Source organism: Mixophyes fleayi, chromosome 10 (assembly GCF_038048845.1).
Source record: "Mixophyes fleayi isolate aMixFle1 chromosome 10, aMixFle1.hap1, whole genome shotgun sequence".
In the NCBI taxonomy this organism is placed as follows: Eukaryota; Metazoa; Chordata; class Amphibia; order Anura; family Limnodynastidae; genus Mixophyes; species Mixophyes fleayi.
Window position 1 is genome coordinate 163,685 of NC_134411.1, and position 25,391 is coordinate 189,075.

At 42.3% G+C, this 25,391-nt stretch overlaps 1 protein-coding gene across 3 annotated transcripts in view; it reads right to left on the bottom strand.

Annotated features, from left to right (window-relative positions):
* Positions 1-25,013, bottom strand: part of KCNC1 (potassium voltage-gated channel subfamily C member 1) — an 88,760-nt gene extending 63,747 nt beyond the window's left edge. For all 3 annotated transcript variants that reach the window (XM_075187547.1, XM_075187545.1, XM_075187546.1), the window contains exon 1: positions 24,150-25,013. In XM_075187547.1, coding sequence (XP_075043648.1) covers positions 24,150-24,719 — 570 coding nt within the window. In that variant the 5' untranslated portion in view covers positions 24,720-25,013. The remainder of the gene's footprint in view (positions 1-24,149) is intronic.
* Positions 25,014-25,391: the final 378 nt, after the last annotated feature.

Genomic DNA, 25,391 nt, shown 5'->3' on the forward strand with positions numbered 1-25,391 from the left:
CACCCCCTGAAACCCTCATTGATCTCCCGCCCCTACTACACAAAGAAAATATTCCCAGACATTACAACACCAGCAGCAGCAGGTAACTCGTTAACAGCTGAAAAGCACATCAGGAAGCTGTGAGCGCATTCATAAAATAGGAAGTGACTGTAATAATGTTTATGTTACACACCACGTTGATCTAATCCACATACTGCACCACGGAGGCCACTTCAGCACAGACTGTACAAGCCCAGGATCTATGGATTTATAACAGATCACTGCCAGGCTGGCTCTATGAGCATTAGAATGGAGGATGTGTAGGGAAGTTTGTTTTGTTTTTGTTTTTTTTAAATACATTTATTTTTAAACCCGTGTGTGTGTTTTATTTACATTTTTCCTTGGTGCACTATAGTGCCCAGCGGGCCATGGGCACATTGGCATTTGTGGTTCCCCAAGTGGCAAAGCGTTGTGATGGGGAGGTTCGTTGAAATCAGAGAACAGATGCATCCTTGGTTACTGCACATCTGCATTGTGGGAAAAAAAGTGTTTTTTGTGCTTTCAAGTACGTCCGACTCCGCACGAGGCCTTGAGTGCCTGGAACAGTCATGGCTGCAACTTAAAGTGTAGACCAGTGGTTCCCAAACTTTCTCAGTTCAAGGCACCTTTAGGGTCACCATAATTTTTTCAAGGCACCCCTAAGCAAAATTAATTACCAGGGAGTCCCGTTTTTTAAATAGTTGGGTCAAAATGACGTAAGATGTATTTAGACCCCTTCACCATCACATTGTGCCTCTTTATCACTGCGCCCCTTCGCCATCTCACACCCTGTGTCCCCCCCTTCAGCGTCTCACTCTGCCCCCCCTCCTTCAGCGTCTCTCTCTCTGTCCCCCTCCTTAAACTTCTCTCTCTCTCTGTCCCCTCCTTCAGCGTCTCACTCTCTCTCTGTCCCCCTCCTTCAGCGTCTCTCTCTCTGTCCCCCTCCTTCAGCGTCTCTCTCTCTCCCCCCTCCAGTGTGTCTCTCCCCCTCCTTCAGTCTCTCTCTCTGTCCCCCTCCTTCAGCGTTGCTCTCTCTCTCTCTCTCTGTCCCCCTCCTTCAGTGTCTCTCTCTCTCTCTGTCCCCCTCCTTCAGTGTCTCTCTCTCTCTCTGTCCCCCTCCTTCAGTGTCTCTCTCTCTCTCTGTCCCCCTCCTTCAGCGTGTCTCTCTCTCTCAATCCCCCTCCTTCAGCATGTCTCTCTCTCTGTCCCCCTCCTTCAGCGTGTCTCTCTCTGTCACCCTCCTTCAGCGTGTCTCTCTTTCTCTGTCCCCCTCCAGCGTGTCTCTCTGTCTCTCTCTCTCTGTCCCCCTCCTTCAGCGTGTCTGTGTCTCTCTCTCTCTCTCTGTCCCCCTCCTTCAGCGTGTCTCTCTCTCTCTCTCTGTCCCCCTCCTTCAGCGTGTCTCTCTCTCTCTCTCTCTCTGTCCCCCTCCTTCAGCATGTCTCTCTCTCTCTCTCTGTCCCCCTCCTTCAGCGTGTCTCTCTCTCTCTCTCTCTCTGTCCCCCTACTTCAGCGTGTCTCTCTCTCTCTCTCTCTCTCTGTCCCCCTACTTCAGCGTGTCTCTCTCTCTCTCTCTCTCTGTCCCCCTCCTTCAGCGTGTCTCTCTCTCTCTCTCTCTGTCCCCCTCCTTCAGCGTGTCTCTCTCTCTCTCTCTGTCCCCCTCCTTCAGCGTGTCTCTCTCTCTCTCTCTCTTTCTGTCCACCACCTTCAGCGTGTCTCTCTCTCTCTGTCCACCTCCTTCAGCGTGTCTCTCTCTCTCTCTCTCTCTGTCCCCCTCTCTGACTGAGAGTTATATAGTGGAAGGAGCAGGGTCCCCCAGCAGCACAGAGTATATCAGGAGATAAGTGATGTGTTAGTGAGGACAGGGCTGCATGTGACAGGGGCAGTGACATGATGTATGGAGGGGAATGGAGGCAGCAGGAAGCCACAGACTGAGTTATTTAGTGGAAGGAGCAGGGTCCCCCGGCAGCACAATGTATATCAGGAGATGAAATCATCCCTATCACTGCAAAATTGATAGACATGTGAAATCTCTGTGTTTCTTCAAGAGCAGTGAGTGCTCACATTATTATATTCTACATGTAGCTGTGCTCAGCCTATCAGAACTATGCAGAACTAGTGTTATCCTAATTTTGAAATGTTGCCAGCCGGGTGTCATTAAGAAGTAGCCAGGTGGGGGCAGTTGTAATACTTTGTAATAATATTGAAAGATGTTGGAGGTTATTGCTCACACTGGGCAGGACTGGTCAGACTGGTGGTCAGTGGTCTAACACACACTGCTGGCTGTAGTGCTTACATAGAGACTGTTCTAATAGGAGAAACAATGGTTTATTCTGTTATAATTAGAGATGCTCAGGCTCGGTTCCCCGAGAACCGAACACTCCTGAACTTAGCAGATCCGAGTAGCTCGGCACTTTCGCGCGCCCTCGGAATTGAAAACGAGGCAAAACGAGGCAAATGTCTCCAGTGACATTGTACTGTACCATAGCTCATACAGAAACAGGAGGGGTGGCATTGTTCTGGTCACTCTCCAGTCTCAGTCATGATGATAATAATCCCTCTGCCTCATGTGCTAAAGTCTATGTTTAAGTGCATAGTGGGTTAAAGTCAAGGAAACAAAAATGTAAATAAAAAACTTGACCAGACCAAATGTCAAAATGTTGTGCAGAGTCATCTGCATCACCACTTGGCATCTTGGGAAAGCTAAGTTTTTTTCCTAGCAGCAGTTTCCAGTGAAACTGAAGGAGGAGACGTCATTGTGTCATGTACCACTTGAGCTGTCAGCTTGCTGACCAGGAACTCATTGCATGTCTTGAGATCTGGGTCAGTTGGAAAGAAAGAAAAGACATGGCTCTTAAACCTAGGATCAAGCACAATTACCAAAATGTAATGATCCGATTTCAAGATGTTGTTAACTCTTGGATCCTGTTGAAGTGAATAAAGTACTTAATCTACAAGTCCAACGTAATTAGTGGAGTTGCCTATAGCAACCAATCAGATTCTAGATATCATTATGTAGAATGTACTTAATAAATGATAACTAGAATCTGATTGGTTACTATAGGCAACATCTCCACTTTTCAAACCTGCCGTAAACTTGCAGCTTGATACATTTAGCCCCTAGTCTTATCAATAGTTATGCAGTGTTCTCCCCAGCACCTATTTTCCGGGTGCTCTACCCAGCTGTTTTTACTTGCCATCTGGCTCTTGGAGCCCAACTGAGTACTATTATAATTAAAAATGTGGCCTTGTTTAATTAGTCCGGGCATGTGTATTGTTACAGGGCTTAGCCCTGATTGGTTGCTCTGCGTATTTAAGGCAGGGAGGGCTTAGCCTCCCTGCCGGTTATAGCGTTTCTGACCCAGTCTTGCTGACCTGCTCCTGTTTGTTGTTCCCTGTCCTGTGGATACTCTGTTGGATTCTCTGTGTATGACCCCTGCCTGGACTTTGCCTGTTTGCTCGTGACCCTGACCCTTTGACCTGTACCTTGGACTCTGCTACTTTGCCGGTGACCCCGACCTTTGGTGTGCTTACTGACTACCCTGCTTGCCTGTGACCCTTGACCTCAGATACTGTTTGACTATCCGCTGCTTTCTACCCAGTCTCAGTCAAGTTCTAAGGGAAAGGCGGCTGCTATAGGTGAAGACCTCCGCCATCTAGTTCTGTGGGTTGGTGATCAGACCAGCAGCCTAACAAGGTATTGTTTTAATTGTTGTGTAATTGCTTATTGTCATCTACTTCACTGTCATTTCAATGTTCTCTAATACTAGGTATGCGATAATAGTTGCTGACAGTAAGTTTTGTGCACATTGGAAAAAAGTTGTCATCCATGATGGAACCTTTGTCTGAGAGAAGGACAGCTTGTACATGTGTATTAATTAATCTTACTACTAGATCTTTTACATAAAGCAACTTGCAGTTAAGGTTTAATAGTCCCACAATAACTTTCACTAACCCTAACAAGGTTCTCATTGCTCTCTCTAATCAATTACGAGCCTATTGAAATACTAAAACCAAATGTTACTTAGCAGTCTTACTGCGCCGGTGGCCACCACTGTTTAGTTATGCGTGAGACGGCCGACCGGCTGACACATACGCAGTGTAACTTAAAGTTTAGATTTAGATCAAGTTTCAGTAATAAGAAGTAAAAAAAAAAAATTTAGACACAAAATATTAAAATAAAAAAAACAATATTTAAAATCCGTTCAACACTGATATAATTATTTATTCAAAGAATAAAGTTTCTTCTGTTATTCTTCTGTCATAAAAATATGAGCAATTTCCAGCAACCATGGAAATCCTTTTGCACGGAGAGAAATTCTATACATCCGCCTATAAAACTGGGAGCAGCCCAAGATATGCACCGTCCTGCTAATTCTAACCTCCTAATCCATGTCAAGGCCTGCTCCAATCTGCTATATAAATAAATGGTGATGATACATTATGTGCTATTTTCACCACACCCACTTTCCTCAAGTAAACTTCAAAATGGATTTTTATTTAAATTCACAAAAAACACACAAAACTAATATAAAATCATTAAGTCATAAGATGAAACATTATTATTATATAATGATAGTCATATTACACAGCGCTATATAGAGCACTCGTATGTAGTTATTAACATCCGTCCCAGGTCTCCTGCCTTGTATACTCTAACAACAGGGAGATTGTTTAGCTCAGTGGGGAAAAGCTTCCTAGAGTATGTTTTACAGCAGACTAATTAAGAGTTGCACTATATATGTGTCATTCTACATGTATACAATGCCAACCCCTGTGCCAGTCTACTATATATAGTAAAACAGTTTTTTGCCAGATCTCAGGACATGTAAGATACAAGCTGCAATCTCTACCTGTTAAGGCTCATTCACATATCATACCCTATTCCTGCACCTAGTCTGCATTTAGCAGGATATTCCCCTGATCCTCAACAGTCCTCTAATCAGGACACAGTGTTACACGCCACAGTGGATGCCATAGTGACATGCTAAGCTACGTGCTGTGTTCTAGTAACACAGAGGCACAAGGTGACAATATTGTTTGTTTGGTGGGCCCATTAATGACCTTTAACCTGGAGAGATCTTTATTGTAGAGTATCTCTGTACTTCCCACTAATGCTAATTTTTCAGGGGATTCTTCCCCATTCAGTGGCTGGATTATTAAGAATGAGAGCATCTTATACGCCATACCTTGTTATGATTCTCTATACGTTACCATCTTAGTGTTCCTGCAGCCACTGATTTCCATCCAGAGACCGCAACATATTTAGCAGATAAGGAAGATCCTTGTACAGGAATTTGTGGAATTTATAGGCAATTTTTATGTCACTTTTCCTCCACAACCGCCAGGGGAGGGCTGGCGAATGATAGCCTGGGGGCAAGAATCTATTTGGCAGCCTATTAGGTACATTATAAAGGGAAAAAATGCAAGCGTCCCAGTGACATGGACCAAGGTGGCCCACTATGGGACGTCCCGGGGGAGCAGATGAACCCATGCCCAGCCTGCTCCTGGCAACTGCAAGATCTATCATTGGTTTCTATAGATTCATATAAATCTATTGGAAATAAATGTTAAATGTCTTGTTCACAGTTAAGGGTCTCTGCATTAAACTGCGATCAGCCATTAGTGTCAGAGATTTCTCCTACCATAACCCACTTACCGGTTCTTAATGCAGTCCCCATAGATTAATATAGGGACTGCAAAGTTCAAGCTTTGCTTCACCTTCTGTCATTTTCTATGGGATCCAGCGGAAGCGTTTCCTTCTTTAAATAGGAAAAACTGTTGGCACCAGAGGGGTCGCTTTGCTGGGGCCTCCATGGTGCATATTACTGGCATCACATTATATTACAGCATAGACCCCTTAGTCTGGGACCACTAGGTTAGTATTATTATGTATTTATATAGTACAGTCCTATTACACAGCGCTGTACAGAGGTTATGCTGGACATAGATGATTATAGGAAATGATTCTACTACATTTAAATGTACTTTAGAATCAATAAATTGAGGTGATATTTGTTTCTTCTGAGTGACTCTGTGATTTCTTCTGACTGGTGAGATCTGTCCACCTATCAGCTATCATGTGTACCTATCAGTACAACACTGTGTGAATGTCCAGGGGAGTCATCATTTTACTCCTAATCATAATATAGATTGATGAAATGTGACAGTCCAAATAATCTGCACATTTACATCCCTAAAAACATCAGGCTCTATCTGATCCTTAGGTTTTTTTTCATATTGAAGAAAGCCTTCCACCTCCTGTCGTCTTCTCTGCTCCACATTAAATTGTAAGCTCTACTGCCGCACTATATGGAACTGCAGATTCTTTGGGCGCCTTTTAACTAAACTATAATAATTATTGGTTCATATCTTTCTCGAGCATGGTTGAATTCCTCTATAATATTAGCATAATTACTTCTATTAGGAGGCTATTCCGTTTATCTACTACTTAGTAATTTTTCTCATAGTTCCCCTAAATATGGTATAACATGGTGCTTAATGTACCTACAATATATCATATGTTCCAGGTATAAAAGGCACTACATGCTATTGTACAGGTGATGTGGACTCAATACACTCACAATGTACAGTACAATATGTTATAAGTTATAGTACATAAAATATTTTATAAAAGGCTCATATATTATACCATACACACATAGTGCTATAGTACTATAGCATGCACACTCACACAAATCATTTTCTTAATTCTTAAAATATCCAGAATATAGCTACAATATACAGGTTACTCGCATTCAGTAGCACTAAGCCCCCTTCCCCTTGTCCCAACCCCCCACCCCCCCACCCCCCTCGTGTTGGTCATGGTAAAAAAAAAAAAAGTAGATAAAACTCTTGCAGAATAAAAAGGACATGCTTCACTCAAATAATTACATTTTTCTAATTTATTATCTTCTATTATATTATAAATAGGGCTTTTCGATGTATAATAAACAGACCCTGCTGCTGGCGCTGTCTGACATCTGCGTGTCAGAGGCACCTTGCTGGTTACGGGTTCCTGCCAGAAATATCTGAAGAACTCGCCTATCATGATCTGATTCTCATAAAAAATTAATCCTGTTCCCTTTGATGAACAGTGGTCGGTAATGCTCAGTTCTGCTGCTGTAAACCTCACATGTGTTTTTGTTTGTGAAATAAAACAAGAATAACTGTGTGATGATGAATTTTATCTCAACAGGAAAGGACAAAATCTCCATATTGTATTTATTTTATATCCCCAGTTGATAAGATTATTTGTAAATTATTTTTGTTAATCTTTCTGCAGAATTCTAGTAGAAAATATTTACGTTGACATTGTATCCAACCTATCTACTTCTGATCTGGAGATTTCGGCTAACTTCAACTAATATGAATTTAGTTTAAAAGCAGTCCAGCCTTCACTCTGCTATTCACTACAAGTAGCAGGCAGTCCAGACTAACTATAGATTTTACTTTCAACAATATTGCTACAGTGTGCAAAGCAGTTTCTCTTAAGCTGGTGTCACACAGGCTCCTCTCTAGTTTCCACTCGTGGCTAATTTTATTTTTTGTTATATTGGGAAAATCTTATAACGTCACCTTTTATAAAGAGGGCTTAAAACACTGTGTTAGACAAAACCTTTAATTCTGAAGATGAGCGGAGCATTTTAATGTTTTCAATCATAAGGCACAAGACAACTGTAAAATGACTAAAGCAAAATGAAAATACAGTCTTAAAAAAAGGAAGACAAAGATTTTTACACTTATGTTGATTTTCAGGTTTTGCACTGATGTTGCCCCGGATGCATTGCGCTCCCCCACCGGATGCATTGTTCTCCCCCACCGGATGCATTGCGCTCTCCCACCAGATGCATTGCGCTCCCCCACCGGATGCATTGCGCTCCCCCACCGGATGCATTGCGCTCCCCCACTTTAATTTTACTTAGGTACTTTCCTCTCCTTCCTCACATTTCCTCCGTTCAGTGATACCGGAAGGGACCTGTAATGCACTTTGTTTACTGTGTCTGTTTAGATTCCCTTTGGGTGCGTTTCAGATGTGACCTTCTTTAGTTTTAATTATTCTCCTAAATCCCTGTCCATCAGATCCTTGTTACTATGTTATGTTACATATATCTCCTAGCAGTCAGGGATATCACAATTTATTTCTGGTGTCACCATTTAAAACTCTCCGTTTTTATTTGCATTGGTTTTTGTGATGTCTCAGACCTGACCCCAATTTCTATTAGTTCTTCATAAATCAAATCTCTGACCTTTCAATTACTTTACTTTTGTGTATAAATTACATATATTCATGTATTACAACATGTAACTAGGGTACAAAATAAAAATATGAAAATGTATCTATTAATGCTGCCAACATGTAATATTTTGCTGACTCATGTTGTTTCTCACCTCTTAGGTTGACTACTGTTTGTTAGAGATAAAAATAAGATTGTAGCCACTTGAGGTGTGAATCTGGTATTTTATGTGGCCAAAAATGGACCGCAAACTCCACGTCAGAAGGAAACGTCTACATGTGTGCAGAATCCGTAACATAGAATATTCTTTCCCACAAAGTCTGATATTAGTATTATCTTGTCCTGTTCCAATCATTTTATGCGTAGAAGAGGCAATGTGTTCATCCCGAAAAAGACCATTATGTCATATTAATCAGTGTATGCTGGAATATAGGTCACGCACACAGAAGGAACGTACTTAGGGCTGTAAACACATTTTTTGTCTTCATAAATGACCTCCTACATTTGTTGTGACACTGAACTATTTGTGCTTTCCTGCATTACTTGTCATTTATGTTATTTTCAGTTTTTCCTGAACCATGAATTGTGCTTACCCTAATTTGGTTTCTTGCGGTGTCAGTTTCATGTCTATCTGCGGTGAGTATTGGTAATAGTGGTTAGTTCATGGTAATGGTAGTGATATGTCTAGCTGCGGAGAATAGTGGTAGTAATGGTTAGTTAATGGTATTGGTAGTATGTCTAGCTGCGGTGAATATTGGTAGTAATGGTTAGTTCATGGTATTGGTAGTATGTCTAGCTGCGGTGAATATGGGTAGTAATGGTTAGTTCATGGTATTGGTAGTATGTCTAGCTGCGGTGAATATGGGTAGTATTGGTTAGTTCATGGTATTGGTAGTATGTCTAGCTGCGGTGAATATGGGTAGTATTGGTTAGTTCATGGTATTGGTAGTATGTCTAGCTGCGGTGAATATGGGTAGTATTGGTTAGTTCATGGTATTGGTAGTATGTCTAGCTGCGGTGAATATGGGTAGTATTGGTTAGTTCATGGTATTGGTAGTATGTCTAGCTGCGGTGAATATTGGTAGTAATGGTTAGTTCATGGTATTGGTAGTATGTCTAGCTGCGGTGAATATTGGTAGTAATGGTTAGTTCATGGTATTGGTAGTATGTCTAGCTGCGGTGAATATGGGTAGTATTGGTTAGTTCATGGTATTGGTAGTATGTCTAGCTGCGGTGAATATGGGTAGTATTGGTTAGTTCATGGTATTGGTAGTATGTCTAGCTGCGGTGAATATGGGTAGTATTGGTTAGTTAATGGTATTGGTAGTATGTCTAGCTGCGGTGAATATGGGTAGTATTGGTTAGTTCATGGTATTGGTAGTATGTCTAGCTGCGGTGAATATGGGTAGTATTGGTTAGTTAATGGTATTGGTAGTATGTCTAGCTGCGGTGAATATGGGTAGTAATGGTTAGTTAATGGTATTGGTAGTATGTCTAGCTGCGGAGAATAGTGGTAGTAATGGTTAGTTCATGGTATTGGTAGTATGTCTAGCTGCGGTGAATAGTGGTAGTAATGGTTAGTTCATGGTATTGGTAGTATGTCTAGCTGTGGTGAATATGGGTAGTATTGGTTAGTTCATGGTATTGGTAGTATGTCTAGCTGCGGAGAATAGTGGTAGTAATGGTTAGTTCATGGTATTGGTAGTATGTCTAGCTGCGGTGAATAGTGGTAGTAATGGTTAGTTCATGGTATTGGTAGTATGTCTAGCTGTGGTGAATATGGGTAGTATTGGTTAGTTAATGGTATTGGTAGTATGTCTAGCTGCGGTGAATATTGGTAGTAATGGTTAGTTAATGGTATTGGTAGTATGTCTAGCTGCGGTGAATATGGGTAGTATTGGTTAGTTAATGGTATTGGTAGTATGTCTAGCTGCGGTGAATAGTGGTAGTAATGGGATATTCAGATATGCTCTTCTGAAAACTGTCCACAGAAAACTGAGGCCAAAAATAATAATCTTCTTCATATTTCCTCATCAGTGTTGACCCAGCAGTTCTATGTAGAGGATTAAAGCGCATCATTAGATGTTGGTGAGAAGATGCTCCATTCTGTTCCAAAAGACACTGACAAGTTTGAGGTATATCTGCAAGGCGTAGTCTCCTGGAAAGTCTGGGGACTTAGGAATGTTGGGGAGTGCTCCCAGAGTCTCCGCAGAATAGGTCACCCTCCTGGATCCCACTCCATTCTTCTGACGTAGACAGAGCTGGGCCTTGACAAAATTCAATGTGAATTGTGGCATTATTTATATTATTTAAATAGATTAATCTTATTTTGTAATGGTTGATTTGCATCAAGGTAGCAGAGCACTTGACCTCTCTGTACCTTGTCATTCCAGATGTAACACTTATTTTAATTAATAGCTTCTGATATACATAATCCTTTGTTAGCATCATATTCTGCACACTGGAAAATGTCAACAATAACCATGTCTTTCTATCTGGCCAGTCCAGGCTGTTGAAAGATCTTTGGTTTCAGTGTGGCACGTTCTTGGGGGGGGGGGGGAAGCTGATGCTGTAAGTGCAGCCCAGGAGGGGTGTGACCATGCAGACCAATACAAAGCCATGTGAAGATGTAGCGGAGAAGGGAACATATCCCCGAAGACAAGGTACCTCCACTTTCTGCTCGTCCAGTGTAGAGAAACCCCTCATGTGATCACCATATAGCTCTTCTTGCATATCGTGTGAGCTGGTGGATTCAAATATCATATACTGAAGAAAAGGCTAGTGACTCATTGCTCCTCTAATTCATGGGCTACTAGTTTTCCAGAGTTTCCAATATATGGGAAAGATGTCACTTATTGTCTGTGACTCAGAACCCTGGTTAACAGGAGACCATTGTTAATAATAGAATATCCAGAGTTTAGAAGATGTCTCCGCATTGGGAGGATGTAGATGGATGTATTTTGGAGCATAACTCAGAACACATCTTGGCGTTAGGGTCGACAAGATGTACAAAACATTATAGAGCTGGCACGTCTTTGCATTGCCCGACTAATGCTAGCAATGTAACTGTCGCCATTTAAAGTTACGTCAATCTGAGTGCCGGCATGTTCTCCAGGTGGCGTTCATAGCAGGGCTCTGTGCGGGCCAGTCAAGTTCTTCCACACCAAACTCATCAAACCATGTCTTTGTAGTCCTTGCTTTGTGCACTGGGGCACAGTCATGTTGGAATAGAAAAAGGCCTTCCCCAAACTGTTGCCACAAAGTTGGAAGCATAGCATTGTCCAAAATGACTTGGTATGCTGAAGTATTAAGATTACCCTTCACTGGCGATAAGGAGCCAAGCCCAATCCCTGAAAAACAGCCCCATACCATTATCCCTCCACCAAACTTCACAGTTGGCATAATGCAGTCAGACAGGTAACATTCTCCTGGCATCCGCCAAACCCAGATTCGCCCATCTGACTGCCAAACAGAGAAGTGTGATTCATCAGTCCACAGAACACGTTTCCACTGCTCCACAGTCCGGTGTCAGTGTGCTTTACACCCCTCCATCTGACGCTTGGCATTGGTCTTGGTGATGTGAGGCTGCATGCAGCTGCTCGGCCATGGAAACCCATTACATTAAGCTCCCGCTACACAGTTTTTGTACTTACATGAAGGCCAGTGGAAGTTCGGAACTCTTCAGCTGTGGAATCAGTGTTGCACCTTAGCAGTCGTTGACCCCAATCTGTGATTTTACGTGGTCTCCTGCTTCGTGGCTGAGATGTTGTTGTTCCTAAACGCTTCCACTTTCTAATAATATCACTTACAGTTGACCATGGAATATCCAGCAGGGAATAAAGAATATGGAAATCTTTCTAATAACGCTAAGAAATGTTAATACTTAAATATAATGGATATAAATTCAAGCACAGATACAGGAAGTGTCACATGTGGAAGCAAAAATTAGTAAAATTGTCCTAAATCTTGAAAAAACGCTTAAATTCAAAATATATATTTTATTTTTTTTAGCCCTTTATCTGAAATCAGTCTATGAAAGAAAAAATAGTCACCTCCAAACATTTATATATGCAACATCAGTTCAACAACGACTTTGTGTTGAAGCTATACCCAGTTCCATTTAAGCCCCTTATCTTTGGAGGTTTTCGATTTGCGACGGCCCTGCTGACATAGACATTTAGGGGCTATGCAATATTTCTTTTCATAGGCATTTTCTTATTAACAAAAGTAGCTTCAAAGCCAATAAGTTACTGTATAATAAATGTACTATTAAGGAGTAAGAGACAGAAGAATATATAAACAATACTACTATACTAAAGGTTACTGAGCTCAGGATTAATTATAGCTTGATAATTCATACTTATTTCAGTAAAAAAAAAATCAGGAAATGGAGAACAGATTCACAAGTTTCAGATGTAAGTGGGATAAATGGAGATATTATTAATGTATAATGAATCTCACAGCTGTGGCCACAGCACTGGGAAGTAGAAATGGTAGAAATCAGTCACACATTGACATGCAGAATGGTGCAGATGGATAAGGAATGATTGGGCGATTGTTACATTTTAAATTGCTTATTATAAAGCTCTGACTGACATTCTTCACATCCATTCTACACTAACGAGCAGTCTCTTGGCACCCATATATTAGTACACATGTAAGGGGTACTATGAGCCACATGATCAATAATAGATCTGCAGGTGGTATGGACATGGGGTGTGCAGGGTTACCTCTGTTGTATGGACATGGGGTGTCCCCGGTTACCTCTGCTGTATGGACATGGGATGTCCCCGGTTACCTCTGCTGTATGGACATGGGGTGTGCAGGGTTACCTCTGCTGTATGGACATGGGGTGTGCAGGGTTACCTCTGTTGTATGGACATGGGGTGTCCCCGGTTACCTCCGCTGTATGGACATGGGATGTCCCCGGTTACCTCTGCTGTATGGACATGGGGTGTGCAGGGTTACCTCTGCTGTATGGACATGGGGTGTCCCCGGTTACCTCTGCTGTATGGACATGGGGTATGCTCGGTTACCTCTGTAGATGACAGGGTATCAGTATAATTATTTTGTCTTTAGGACTACAAACACTTCTTGTGTGCTAGCCAGGTGAAAATGGGGTGACCTGGTGGGAAACAGGTGATGGATCAACGTTGTTTGGGTGGTCCACAGGTTTGGCCTAAAGGTTGGCAGTTGACAGATGTCTCTAAACCTGACAGCAGAAAGACAGAAGATTGTGTCTCAGTGTCCTGGAAGCACCTGACACCCATTACATGGATTATTCCGCAGGCATTGACACTTATGGTCATATGACCTTCAACTGTTGAATTAAATTCTACAAGCTCACTACAAGGAGTTCTGGCCATAGAGCTACAGAAAACACGGTCCATGAGGGGAGAGAGAAAGGTGGAACGTGTACCAGGGGTAAGGTTTGAAATACATGCAACTTAACATATGTATCCACCTTTTGTGACCAAATCGTTACATGTACGTTCTGCTCACATAATGCAAAATCAACTCGTATGTATTTAGATTTTATTATTTTCAATCAATACTTGGGAGGCTTCCAAAATAGTGAGTGATTGCCAGACTCTCTTGAGAGTCCAGGAGATCTTCCAGAAGCCACTGTGCTGGAGTGCAGTGGCCAATTACTTGTAGTACACGTCTACTGGTAAATAGATGTACTACTAGAAATTGTCCTTCACTCACCAGTACACAGATGGAGTCATTAGTTTCCTCTCTCCTCTGGGTTTTCTCAGGATAAGAGATTGTCCTGCACACAGAATACCAGTGAGATTCAGCTCTAAATATATATGTATACAGGATATTCCATTTATTTAATAGAGGTCATGGGGACATTGAATAGGCTGAGGCATCACCAAAAGAGTCTTGTTCAACTGGAATATGTGTGTAGTGGAGCAGAGTCTAGAGATCAGTGCTATCTCCAGCTGTACCCTCTTGTATGTCATGAATGATGAATAGAACGTAAGGAGATTTAGGAGGGGGGTTTTTTTCCTCTCAGAAATGTTTAATTTTGTTGGACTCTACCTTAAAAACAGTGATATGGATTTGTAATAGAATAACAGGTCAACATCAAAATAAAAATTTGGCCCAAACTGCACAAATATAGAAATATTAACGGTGTCATTCTTGGAATAGTTATATTACACGCTATAGAGTGACATGTAGGTGCTGGCAGCTGACTCACTACTATAATACTATTATTTCTACTTACTATATTTTATTCTGACACTTTCCTTTTTAGATTCTTTATAATTAAAACAAAAAACTTTTGTCACCTAGAGAAAATGTTTTGACTGATGGAAATGTTCAGTGTATTAGTGTTAACAGATCCAAATGGTCTCTGTTCTCCTTACGACTTTATCTGAATTTTTGCATTTCATTTACTAAGAAATAGTCCCGGTTTTCTCGGGGATCAATGACATTTTTGTCCACCTCCTGAAATCATACGTATTATATTGTATTATATTACTCTGCCCTTCAACAAATACTTTACATTATTGAAAATCGTTTACTGCTGCCATACGAATACAGTCCTGTATGTTGGATATATAGTACAGCACCATCTAACTCAGTGCAGCAATAGAACAGATAGAGGAATACATAAATGTTATGTATTAATATCACACTAGTGGAGAATAGATTTAGTCATTGCTTTATTGCATGCAATGTAGTGTGATCATTTGTTTTCAGTTTAATGACTAATAACCACATTTTTTCATTTGCACAAACCAATAAGTATCGTTGGGGTCCTGTAAGGTTATAATGTTCACCTATGTTATCATTCATCTGTTACTGAAAGATCATTGGACCCAATATTGACATTTATTAAATGTGACCAAATGTGATCATTATTGTCAGAGGCAGGGGCGCACGATGGATTTTTAAGGGGGGGGGGGGGTTTCCCCTCCACCGGAAAAAAAAAAAAAAAAAAAAAGCGAGAGAGCGCCCGCCATTACGAGAGAGCGCCATTACGAGAGAGCGCCATTACAAGAGAGCGCCATTACGAGAGAGCGCCCACGCATGCGCAGCAGTTCCGTTTAGGCTGCACTGTACTATACAGCAGCCGCGGACGCTTCTTTGACAGCCAGACCCAGAAAAACCCCCCCCCACCCCCCTGCATGCGCCACTGAGAGGACCACACCACCACCACCACCACCACCACAGAGTCCGTAGAGAGACAGGACCCTCGTGTTGGACGAATCAGTGGGAGAAACGGGGTCAGAGGGTCACAGAGCTCTTTCAGGCAGTCAGAAAATGCTAAATTTGAAGAGTGACAAGAGAAGCTGTTTGTTACTTCTCAAGAGTATTTTACTGAATGACAGTGAGATTAATTCTAACTTATTTACCATCTAGTGTTGGTTGTACTGAACTCTCCTGCTCATGACTCCGCGGGCAGCAATGCGAGTTTAGGATACTGCTAGAGAACCTATATTGACAGATGTTATAGTATCACACCAACAATCACATTCACTTGGTGTCCTGTGTTTCCACGTCCACAGAGGGATGGGCGCCTGCCTCCGGTCACGCGCTCGTGTCTGGTTGCTCGGCGATCGCCGGGTGGTTCGGCGCATGAGCGTCCCATTGCTAGTCAACAGGACGCTACTCCTGGTTCTGACGGTGGTGTTCCACGTCACCGCCCCCGGTAATTACGTCCTCTCTCCCCCTATTTATTCTTGGCTCTGGCACCATGCTGGTACCAGAGTATTGGGTCCCCTTACTCCAGCTGTTTCCTGGCCTCCTTCTGGTTCTCCCTACTGGTTCTGGTGATACATATATAATTATTCCTGTGTTTGACCTCGGATAGTCTGACTACGTTTGTGGATCTCCCCTCGGTACCTCTCTTGCCTGGGTGGTTTTGACCCGGATTGCCTGACACTCTCTTTCATCTAATTGTTTCACTGATTACTCTCTCTTTGAGGACCGCAACCTGCGTGTCTCCCGCAGCTAAGCCCAAACTCCCTTGCGGGGGTCCCTGGCAAAGACCAGAGACAAGTTAGACTCCGCACCTCTCTGCTGAGTAGAGCCAAAATCAGCAAGCGATCCTCCAGGTTTCTCTAAACAACCTGACACTTGGGACATGCAGTAACGTTGGTCTGAAGATGCCAATAACAGATTGTCGGGAGTTAGATTTTTGTTGTGTTAACATGTGGCCACATAGTAACCTCAGTACTAGTAGGAGCGGGGCTGCTATGGTAGACTGGAGTCAGGAAGGTAAGTACTTTTATGTAGTTGCCCCACATACACCCTAGATGGTAAATTAGATATATTGACCAGATAACACTTTAAACTTTTACCGAGATCACCAACTAGTGGATCAGTGACTAAAGGACTCTAATCATAGAAGATCTTAAATCCACCTTAATGATATAGATAGATTTGAAAATCAGTGAGACATCTCTTAATTTCATTATGGTTTAAGCTCTGATTTCATCATCTGCAAATCCCAATTTCATGACAAACTCTGCTTTCAACTTGGGTAAATGGCCTCCTCACTCATATCCTCATTGCTGCCATAGTTCACGCTATACGTAACCCAAGAGATGGACAAGCGTGGAAACGTGTGTAATTATCTCTGGCATCCATGATGCTGCGACCTCATGGGTTTCATTCACAGTTTCCCCCACTTCTCTCTCTGTTGGAGTCCACCGATCCATTCCTGGTTTACACAACTGCTCCTCGTATGTCCACATGTGGGCTCCAGTAAAGCCAACATCTCAAACTTTCTTTCAGCCATCTGCTCACAGATGTATGAAAAGCATTTAGATTTAAACAAAGACAAAACTAAATGGATTATATTCCCTATATCAGTTTCCAAACCTTTACCCAACATCACTTTTCAATGGAAGCATCGTCTACTTACAATAAAGGTTGTGGTTTTTGTTTCCTCCATTATTCCTCATATTCAGACAATCTCAGTCATTCTATTGGACCTGAACAACATCTGTTAAATATGTCCTTTCCTCACACAAGATGCCACTAAACTCCCCAAGCACCCTTATAATCTCCTGTGTTTCTATATGGTTTGCTAATAACAGGACTTCCCTACCTGCAATCATGAATGTTGCTGAGAGACTCAATCAATACAACACATCCTTCCTCATCCGCTTCAAACCCTTCATTAGCTTCCAATAAAACTGAAGTACTGAACCTGGCCTAGGAGTCTCCATGTCTCACCCATAAATACTGTCCTAGCACCCTCTGTGCTGCTCTCTTCCTCATCCATAACTTCACCCCATGCACGGCTGTAAAACTTCTCCTGTTTATGGACCTCTAACTTGACTTATCAGACTTTCCTCAACCACCCAAGAAGCCGATCTGTCTTCTCTACAATCCCTGTTTACATGATCTGCGTTACAGTAGCTGCTCCAACCCGCAGCTACAATTCTTATTTTGCTGCCTTATGTGTTTCCTGTGTTCCTCACATCTTACATTGTAAACTTGTATGGACAGAGCCTTCTTTACCTTCTGTTCATTCTATGTAACTTGTCTGCAGGGCCTGATTAAGGGTTCAAGTCACCCATAGGCTAATATGCTTGTAGCACCCCCTCGCGTTCCACGCCCGGCTAATACGTGGTAAATAAAAACTCATCCTTGATTTAAATTCCAGCATTCTTCACCCCAACCTCCGCCAATGTCTATGATCCCTTGTTTTCAAATCTTGGCTCCACTGGGCTTTTTGAAAGGGTCCCGGCTATCTTTGTCACTGATTTCCTTAAAACTGAAGCGGAGGCATGAACCAGCTCGTTAAGGGTGAAGGTGGAGTCTGCGCCTGTCGCCAACAAGTGTCTTCTACTCCCTTATCCTCAAATGCCCATGGAGGGCTCTTTGTCTTCATTGTTTACCATGGGAATATGTCAACATTAAAGCATTACTACATTTTTCTTTCATGTTTTTACTTTGGAGAACAACTATTCTCTTATATTGTAATATTACTTTAAATTTCTACCACCTGCTGTCACAATTTTGCACCTTCAAAAATGTAGTTCTCCACCTCCCAAAAGCCTTGTGCCGTAGTCAGCCTATAGGGTAAACAGGCACTGCTTGTCTGTATCATGATGCCCTTAATGTGCAGTGATATATAATACGTGGGTCCAGCCTCCTCCACATTGCAATTCTAAGGGGTAAATGTATTGCGCTGCGAGTTTCTGGCGGGTTTGAAAAGTGGAGATGTTTTCTATAGCAACCAATCAGATTCTAGCTATCATTTTGTAGAATGTGCTAAATAAATCATAACTGCAATCTGATTAGTTGCTATAGGCAACATCTCCACTTTTCAAAGAAACTTGCAGCGTGAAACATTTACCCCTAAGAGTTTTTTACTAGCCCAAGTGGCATGTAGGTGGAGAGACAATGTGAGTCCCATGCTTTAAATTAACAGACAAGGTGCATCTATTCCAGGAGATTTATGTGCTCAATTTTCCTACTTTTTTTCTGGAATGTCCTATTTGTTCCAATATGCTATGACTTATAGGAAAATGTGAAAACTGGTCTGGTCATATGGTCTGAAACACGTGTTATGAAGAAGTTAACTAATTAAAAAACAAACAAACAAACAGTTTATTTACTGTAAGTAAACAAAAACCTGAACTTCATAACACATAGGAAGTGTGTTCCATACCACAATCGTCATACTATGACTTCCTGTTTCCTCCATTCCCCTCCTCAAATTCCTCCTCTGTGCTGCTGGGGTTCCTGCTCCTTCCATTATATAACTCTCAGTCTGTGGCTTCCTGCTGCCTCCATTCCCCTCCTCACATCATGTCACTGCCCCTGTCACATACAACCCTGTCCTCACTAACACATCACTCATCTCCTGATATACTCTGTGCTGCTGGAGGACCCTGCTCCTTCCACTATATAACTCTAGGTCTGTGGCTTCCTGCTGCCTCCATTCCCCTCCTCACATCATGTCACTGCCCCTGTCACATGCAGCCCTGTCCTCACTAACACATCACTCATCTCCTGATACACTCTGTGCTGCTGGGTACCCTGCTCCTTCCATTATATAACTCTCAGTCTGTGGCTTCCTGCTGCATCCATTCCCCTCCTCACATCATGTCACTGCCCCTGTCACATGCAGCCCTGTCCTCACTAACACATCACTCATCTCCTGATACACTCTGTGCTGCTGGGGACCCTGCTCCTTCCATTATATAACTCTCAGTCTGTGACTTCCTGCTGCCTCCATTCCTCTCCTCACATCATGTTACATGCAGCCCTGTCCTCGGCGTCACATGAAGGAACAAGTCACTATCTCCCATGAGATTGTCACACCTGCTGAAATACTCTGTGAACACTCCAATTATCTCATCAATAAATGGGGAGATATTAGAGGTCTATTTTTTTCATATGAGGCAATAAGGTTGATTTTGAGTGATACTAGCTGGGTAGTGGTTAGGGGATATGCGTTAGCTGGGGCAGCCAAAACAAAATATTTAAAAATATTGACAATTTAAAAAAAAAAATCACAGCATTTTTTTTTTATTCTGTTATCGCTACCCTGAGATGGCAGTAACAGAAGAAGGGTTGTGATGGTACATGTAGTGCTTGTTATCTCCAACGAAACTCAGCAAATGTTAGCGTCAATAGCAGCTACCTCTGATGACAGCAATGCGATCACTGGTGATGTATAAGGAGTCTTATTACAAGGTAAACCCTCGTTTTCACTGAACAATGATAAATATTCCCATTAATAACTTGTTACAATAACGACCATAAAGATCTCATTTACAAATGTTTACTCTTGGGATAAATGGATTGATTGTACACCTCTAGGGGGCAGTGTTGTCAGGCTTCCCCAGACTCCTGTAGGACGTAGTCCCATTTCTAAGGTTTGGGGTTTTGCTCTCTCATACTGAATATCACCCTATTGTGGGCGTTGTTACAGGATATGTATCACCCTATTGCACGTGTGGCTATTGTTAGAACCATCCTTACAATTGTTGGCTGAGTTATGTGTTATCACTGATTTATATGCAGACTATAAAATTAATTGGGCTACTTTGAGCCTGATAAGAATTTTCTCTGCATTGTGGTTATTTCTAAGAAATAGTCATTAAAGAGAATTACTGTGCTTAATTGTGGTTGTTTAAAATAGATTGCTGAATCATCCCGTTAAAACAGTAAAATGTTCTGTGTACGACATCTGATTTTTTTTCCTGCCTGGATGCGTCAGTCTGCATGAAATTCAGAGCATCTATCAAGATGAATTATTACAAACATGGACACAACAGCAGCATGTAGATTATTCCATTGGTTTCTATAGAACATAGGGTGAATGGTCCGATATGTGCTGGGATAACTTATTTTTAAAATGCTGATACTTAACATAATACAATATATTCTATAATGCAGTTTAGTAAAATAATGCTGCCCCCAACAATGTGACATATCAGTATTTATATATCAGTATGGAATAATAAATATATATGCTAATAATGGAAGGAGCTCTCACTAATGCGCTGCTAATCTAAGCAAGAGTCAGCTCCGTCTGCTGTGGGTCTGTTGCTATGGAAACTGCAGTAACAGACAATTCTCAGCATCATTAACAATCTAAAGCACCGAGTGCAGGAACAGACCCCACAACCAGCCATCTGCACACACCAATAGCACCTCACCCCTTCTAAGAGATGTAAAATGTTTTATAAAATGTAGTGTTTCAGGGAGTAAGTGGAACAGAGCAATGTTCTGCGGATCTCTAGAGGTCAGTGATGTAATAATCTGCAGAATATATCACTATGTATCTGTCAGGGGGTAGATGGAACAGAACAATGTTCTGCAGATCTATAGAGAGGTCAGTAATGTAATAATCTGCAGAATATATCACTATGTATCTGTCAGGGGGTAAATGGAACAGAACAATGTTCTGCAGATCTCTAGAGAGGTCAGTAATGTAATAATCTGCAGAATACATCACTATGTATCTGTCAGGGGGTAGATGGGACAGAGCAATGTTCTGCAGATCTATAGAGAGGGCAGTAATGTAATAATCTGCAGAATACATCACTATGTATCTGTCAGGGGGTAGATGGGACAGAGCAATGTTCTGCAGATCTATAGAGAGGTCAGTAATGTAATAATCTGCAGAATATATCACATCAAGTTTGAGTGTGTATGTTTGTCCCAGCAAGGACTCCTCAGTACAGCCACTGGTGTCATTAAGTAGCTGATAGATTTCAGGTGTTGACATGTATTACATTTTATCTGATTTTATATACTATTAGTAATTGTATTGCATATTTTTGTATTTCACACCCACCATTTAATGTGCCTTTGACACGTCAATAAAGGCAGGAAAAGCACAATAAGTCGCTGATGCTGTTCCCACAATTGTGTCCTAAACTTTTAATTTTGCTTTTAACATTTTTATTTTGTGCTACGCCCTACTTCTCATGCGTTAATGTGAGCTAGCCGCACAATAGTTGTGTTGGTAAAAGCACAACATACACACAGAGCACAGAAAACGTGTCGGTAAAACGCGTCTAAAGCACAGATTAGTTTTCGTGCATTTTTATCCAATTTCCCAGCAGTGTGAAGGAGCTATTTATCCTCTTCTCACCATAGTATCCTGGAAGTGTAACACAGGGCGGTCAGATCCCACCGTGCACAAGTGACATCATTGTTCCTTACACGTTATTTTGTGCATCATAAAACCTGCATGTACGAGACATCAGGTACAAATTATTTTATATGTGGTTATAGCAAAGATTAAGATGTGGGACCATTTGATCTAAATGTCTATTTGGAAAGCAGGTGTAATATGCCCATAACACTTATACTGCTGTTAGTGGGTTTCCTAAATCTTATCAATTTGTAACCAGTACCTCATAAATATATTTCAGGCCTTGTGATTATTAGGCAGAGCCTCAGTGATTGTCACTGGTTCCTAGACAATGGCTGCGTCCATATGCGACAGGTCCGCTGTAAGGTCAAACAACTTTGCAGAAGTCTGAGGTCACTACCGAGGGCAGAGAATGACACCCGTTATATTGATTGATTTATCGCATTGTTACTTTGAACTGTACAACACTAAGCTATGAGCTAATCTTGTTGTCTTTGCTGCTAGATACCCAGAGTGATGGTTTACATGGCCCGGTGATTACAACATGGGACGTCCCCTCTAACCTTCTTCTGCTAATGATCTAAGAGAATTTGTGAAAGTAAAATCTAGTTCTCAGAATCTTATTCATGTTTGTTCATTTGAACAGCCTGACAGTTGTGTAAGTGACCGTCCTACTCTCCCACGTCACTGCACTGGCCCCTGAGACAGATTCATTGCAGACACTGGGGCCCCTGAGATAGAAGTTGCATCTCTCTGACTCTTCTAAGAGAAAAATCACTGAAACCATTAAAATCACAATGGTACCAGAGATGGAAAATCACTGTGCACCATGTGGCCCTTTAAGAATATAATGTGAATTACTATGGCCCCTCAGACTGAAAACCAGTAAGATGACTTTGGCCCTTTGGACAGAGGACCGTTATAAACACTGTGATAACTGAATAAACAAGAATTGCAATTCCTGTGGCCCCTGACATAGAGAACCATTATAATCCCTTTGGCCCCTGACATAGAGAACCATTATAATCCCTTTGGCCCCTGACATAGAGAACCATTATAATCCCTGTGGCCCCTGACATAGAGAACCATTATAATCCCTTTGGCCCCTGACATAGAGAACCATTATAATCCCTTTGGCCCCTGACATAGAGAACCATTATAATCCCTGTGGCCCCTGACATAGAGAACCATTATAATCCCTGTGGTCCTAGTGATCCATTCCACTCCCTGCTCTTTATTTATGGTGAGGACTGATGTAGTTCAGAAATCTGTGTTAAGTGTAAATCCCCTATAAAATATTATACATATTGTGTTTACTGTACTGTCTGTGTTATTTACAGGAGGATTCCTATGTGTGATAAATTACATGTACGTTAAATTCATGTTAATACAATGTAGATACTTTCAGAAACATATCTGGTCTGATTTACATCCCCCTTCATTAAAAAAAAACAAAAAAAAAAACATCTGTCACCCTTGAACTTCATACAATTAAGATCAACCAGGAATAAGACACAAAATGATTATTTCCAGCTCCTAAAAGCTCTTTATGTGAACACAATCTGCAGCTCTTTGTGTTTTCTTTTGAAGGGCAGATGGTTTGTTCCCTCCATTGCTTTTGCTCCCCATCCATGAAGATGAGAGGGTTCTACTGTCAGAGTAACCTTCAAAAAGGTGGTTTGCACATTACTGAGTTAATCAAGGACTTTACAGGTATGGAATGCAATAATAGTTTAGAGCAGCCCTGTTCTGTGGGTTTTCCCATAAAGGTCCTTTTTAACCCTGTAAGTGTCAGCGCAGAGTTTACAGGGCACAGTGTAGCTGACATAAATAAATGACACTGGATACACCTATTGCAATTTCGTTATTCTTATTACAGTGATGAATTTATAACTGGCATGCCATGAAACACCTGTTTAGCGCATGAAATCAGAATTAGGCGGCTTCTATAACTGTATTTACTAAACTTGTCTGAATCCAGTTATTTACAGACATAATTCATTCACCCAAACACCCTTGGATTATAAATTAACTCTCCAGTCACTTTCTCTTTCATCACCACTGAGAAGCAAATCTGACATCTAATCTCTATAGGGCACTGGATCTTGTTTGTACAGACAAGCCATTAATGGATTATATAGTAATTAGCCACCCTCCTCATGTATTGGCTGAAGTAGGAGAAAGCTGTTGGAGAATCGCACCCAGCCCTCACGTTGCTATAGTGAATTCTCACTCCATACATGATGGGAGACATTTTATGTGAAACTGAAGTGTGTGGGGGAGGAGGCATTGAAAATGGGTGGTATACCTACCCTTGCATATCTAGAGGAGTAGGGGTCTTCAAAGAGAGCCCAAATCCGAGGCTGCCATCTCCTCCAAAACCCTCCTGATTTGCCATCTGGGGAGTCACTTAGGGCCAAACGTTTAGTCATTTCCAGCTCTTCCTCCCCATCCCCTGAGTCCCCAGTGCCATCTACATCCCCATCATCAGCACTGTTGTCCACAGGGCCACCACCAAAGCTATCCAAGGCTTCCTCTGCATCTCGGTGCTGCCTGTAGGTCATCCAGCAGCAGGGCTCCACATCGGTCTCATCTATGCCCCAGAATGCCAGCTCTTCCTCATACAGGGGGCCACATACATCCGCTGGGCAGTGCAACTTGCCCGTCCTGTAGTAATTCAGAATGTGAGCAAACACCCCTGGATGTCTATCAAAGAAGAACTCATCTGTTCTAGGGTCGTAGTCAAAGTGACTGTGGGCATCGGGCTCAGCGAGCCAAGCCAGCCTGGTTCCTGGCAGGGTGCGGAGGGTGCTGCGATAGGTCTGATGTCTTGTTCCTCCCACGTTTATCACAATGTGATCTGTCTCGTCCCCTTGGCCCATGTCGTCTATTGAACATGTCGTGTGTGAGTCCCACTCATCAGTCCCAACAGGCACTCAGTGCAAGGACTGTTCCCAAGGACACTGCTTGGAAAGCCTGATGGTTTCTGCCTAATTGGGATAGGTTGCTGGTGTAACAGGTCCACAGTGGTACAGACTGGTATCAGCACCACTTCTCCCATCCCTCCATATCAATGGCTCCTCTGTCTCCATTCATAGCTGAGCCTGGACAGCGCGTTACCTCTGATGGTGCTGAAGGGACAGCTCCTCGGGGACTCCGCGCACAGAAGGTGCCGCTGGCTCTGGGCTCCAGGAATGTGCAGCTCTCTGGACCGAGCCGTCTGCGCAGGCGCACAGCCTTATTGCTTCTAAGAACCAGTCTGCCGCCTGGGTCCTAGCGCCGGCATGTTCTGTCTCTGGAGCTACAGAGAGATCTGCTGCTCATGTATCCGGCGCTTCACGCTGTAATCAGTGTGGAAGCTGCAGGCGGATTAATTAGCGCTCATCAAGAAGCTGCTTTCAGATGGGGCTGTCTCAGGTGCTGCTGCTTAACCCCTTATCTGCCGGCTGCTGCTTCCAGACTTCATGGAAATCTCTCCCACTACTTTCATCCCAGGGTAGATATTAGCAATGACTGATCTTCCATCCGTCCATGGTTATACATATATTCTACAT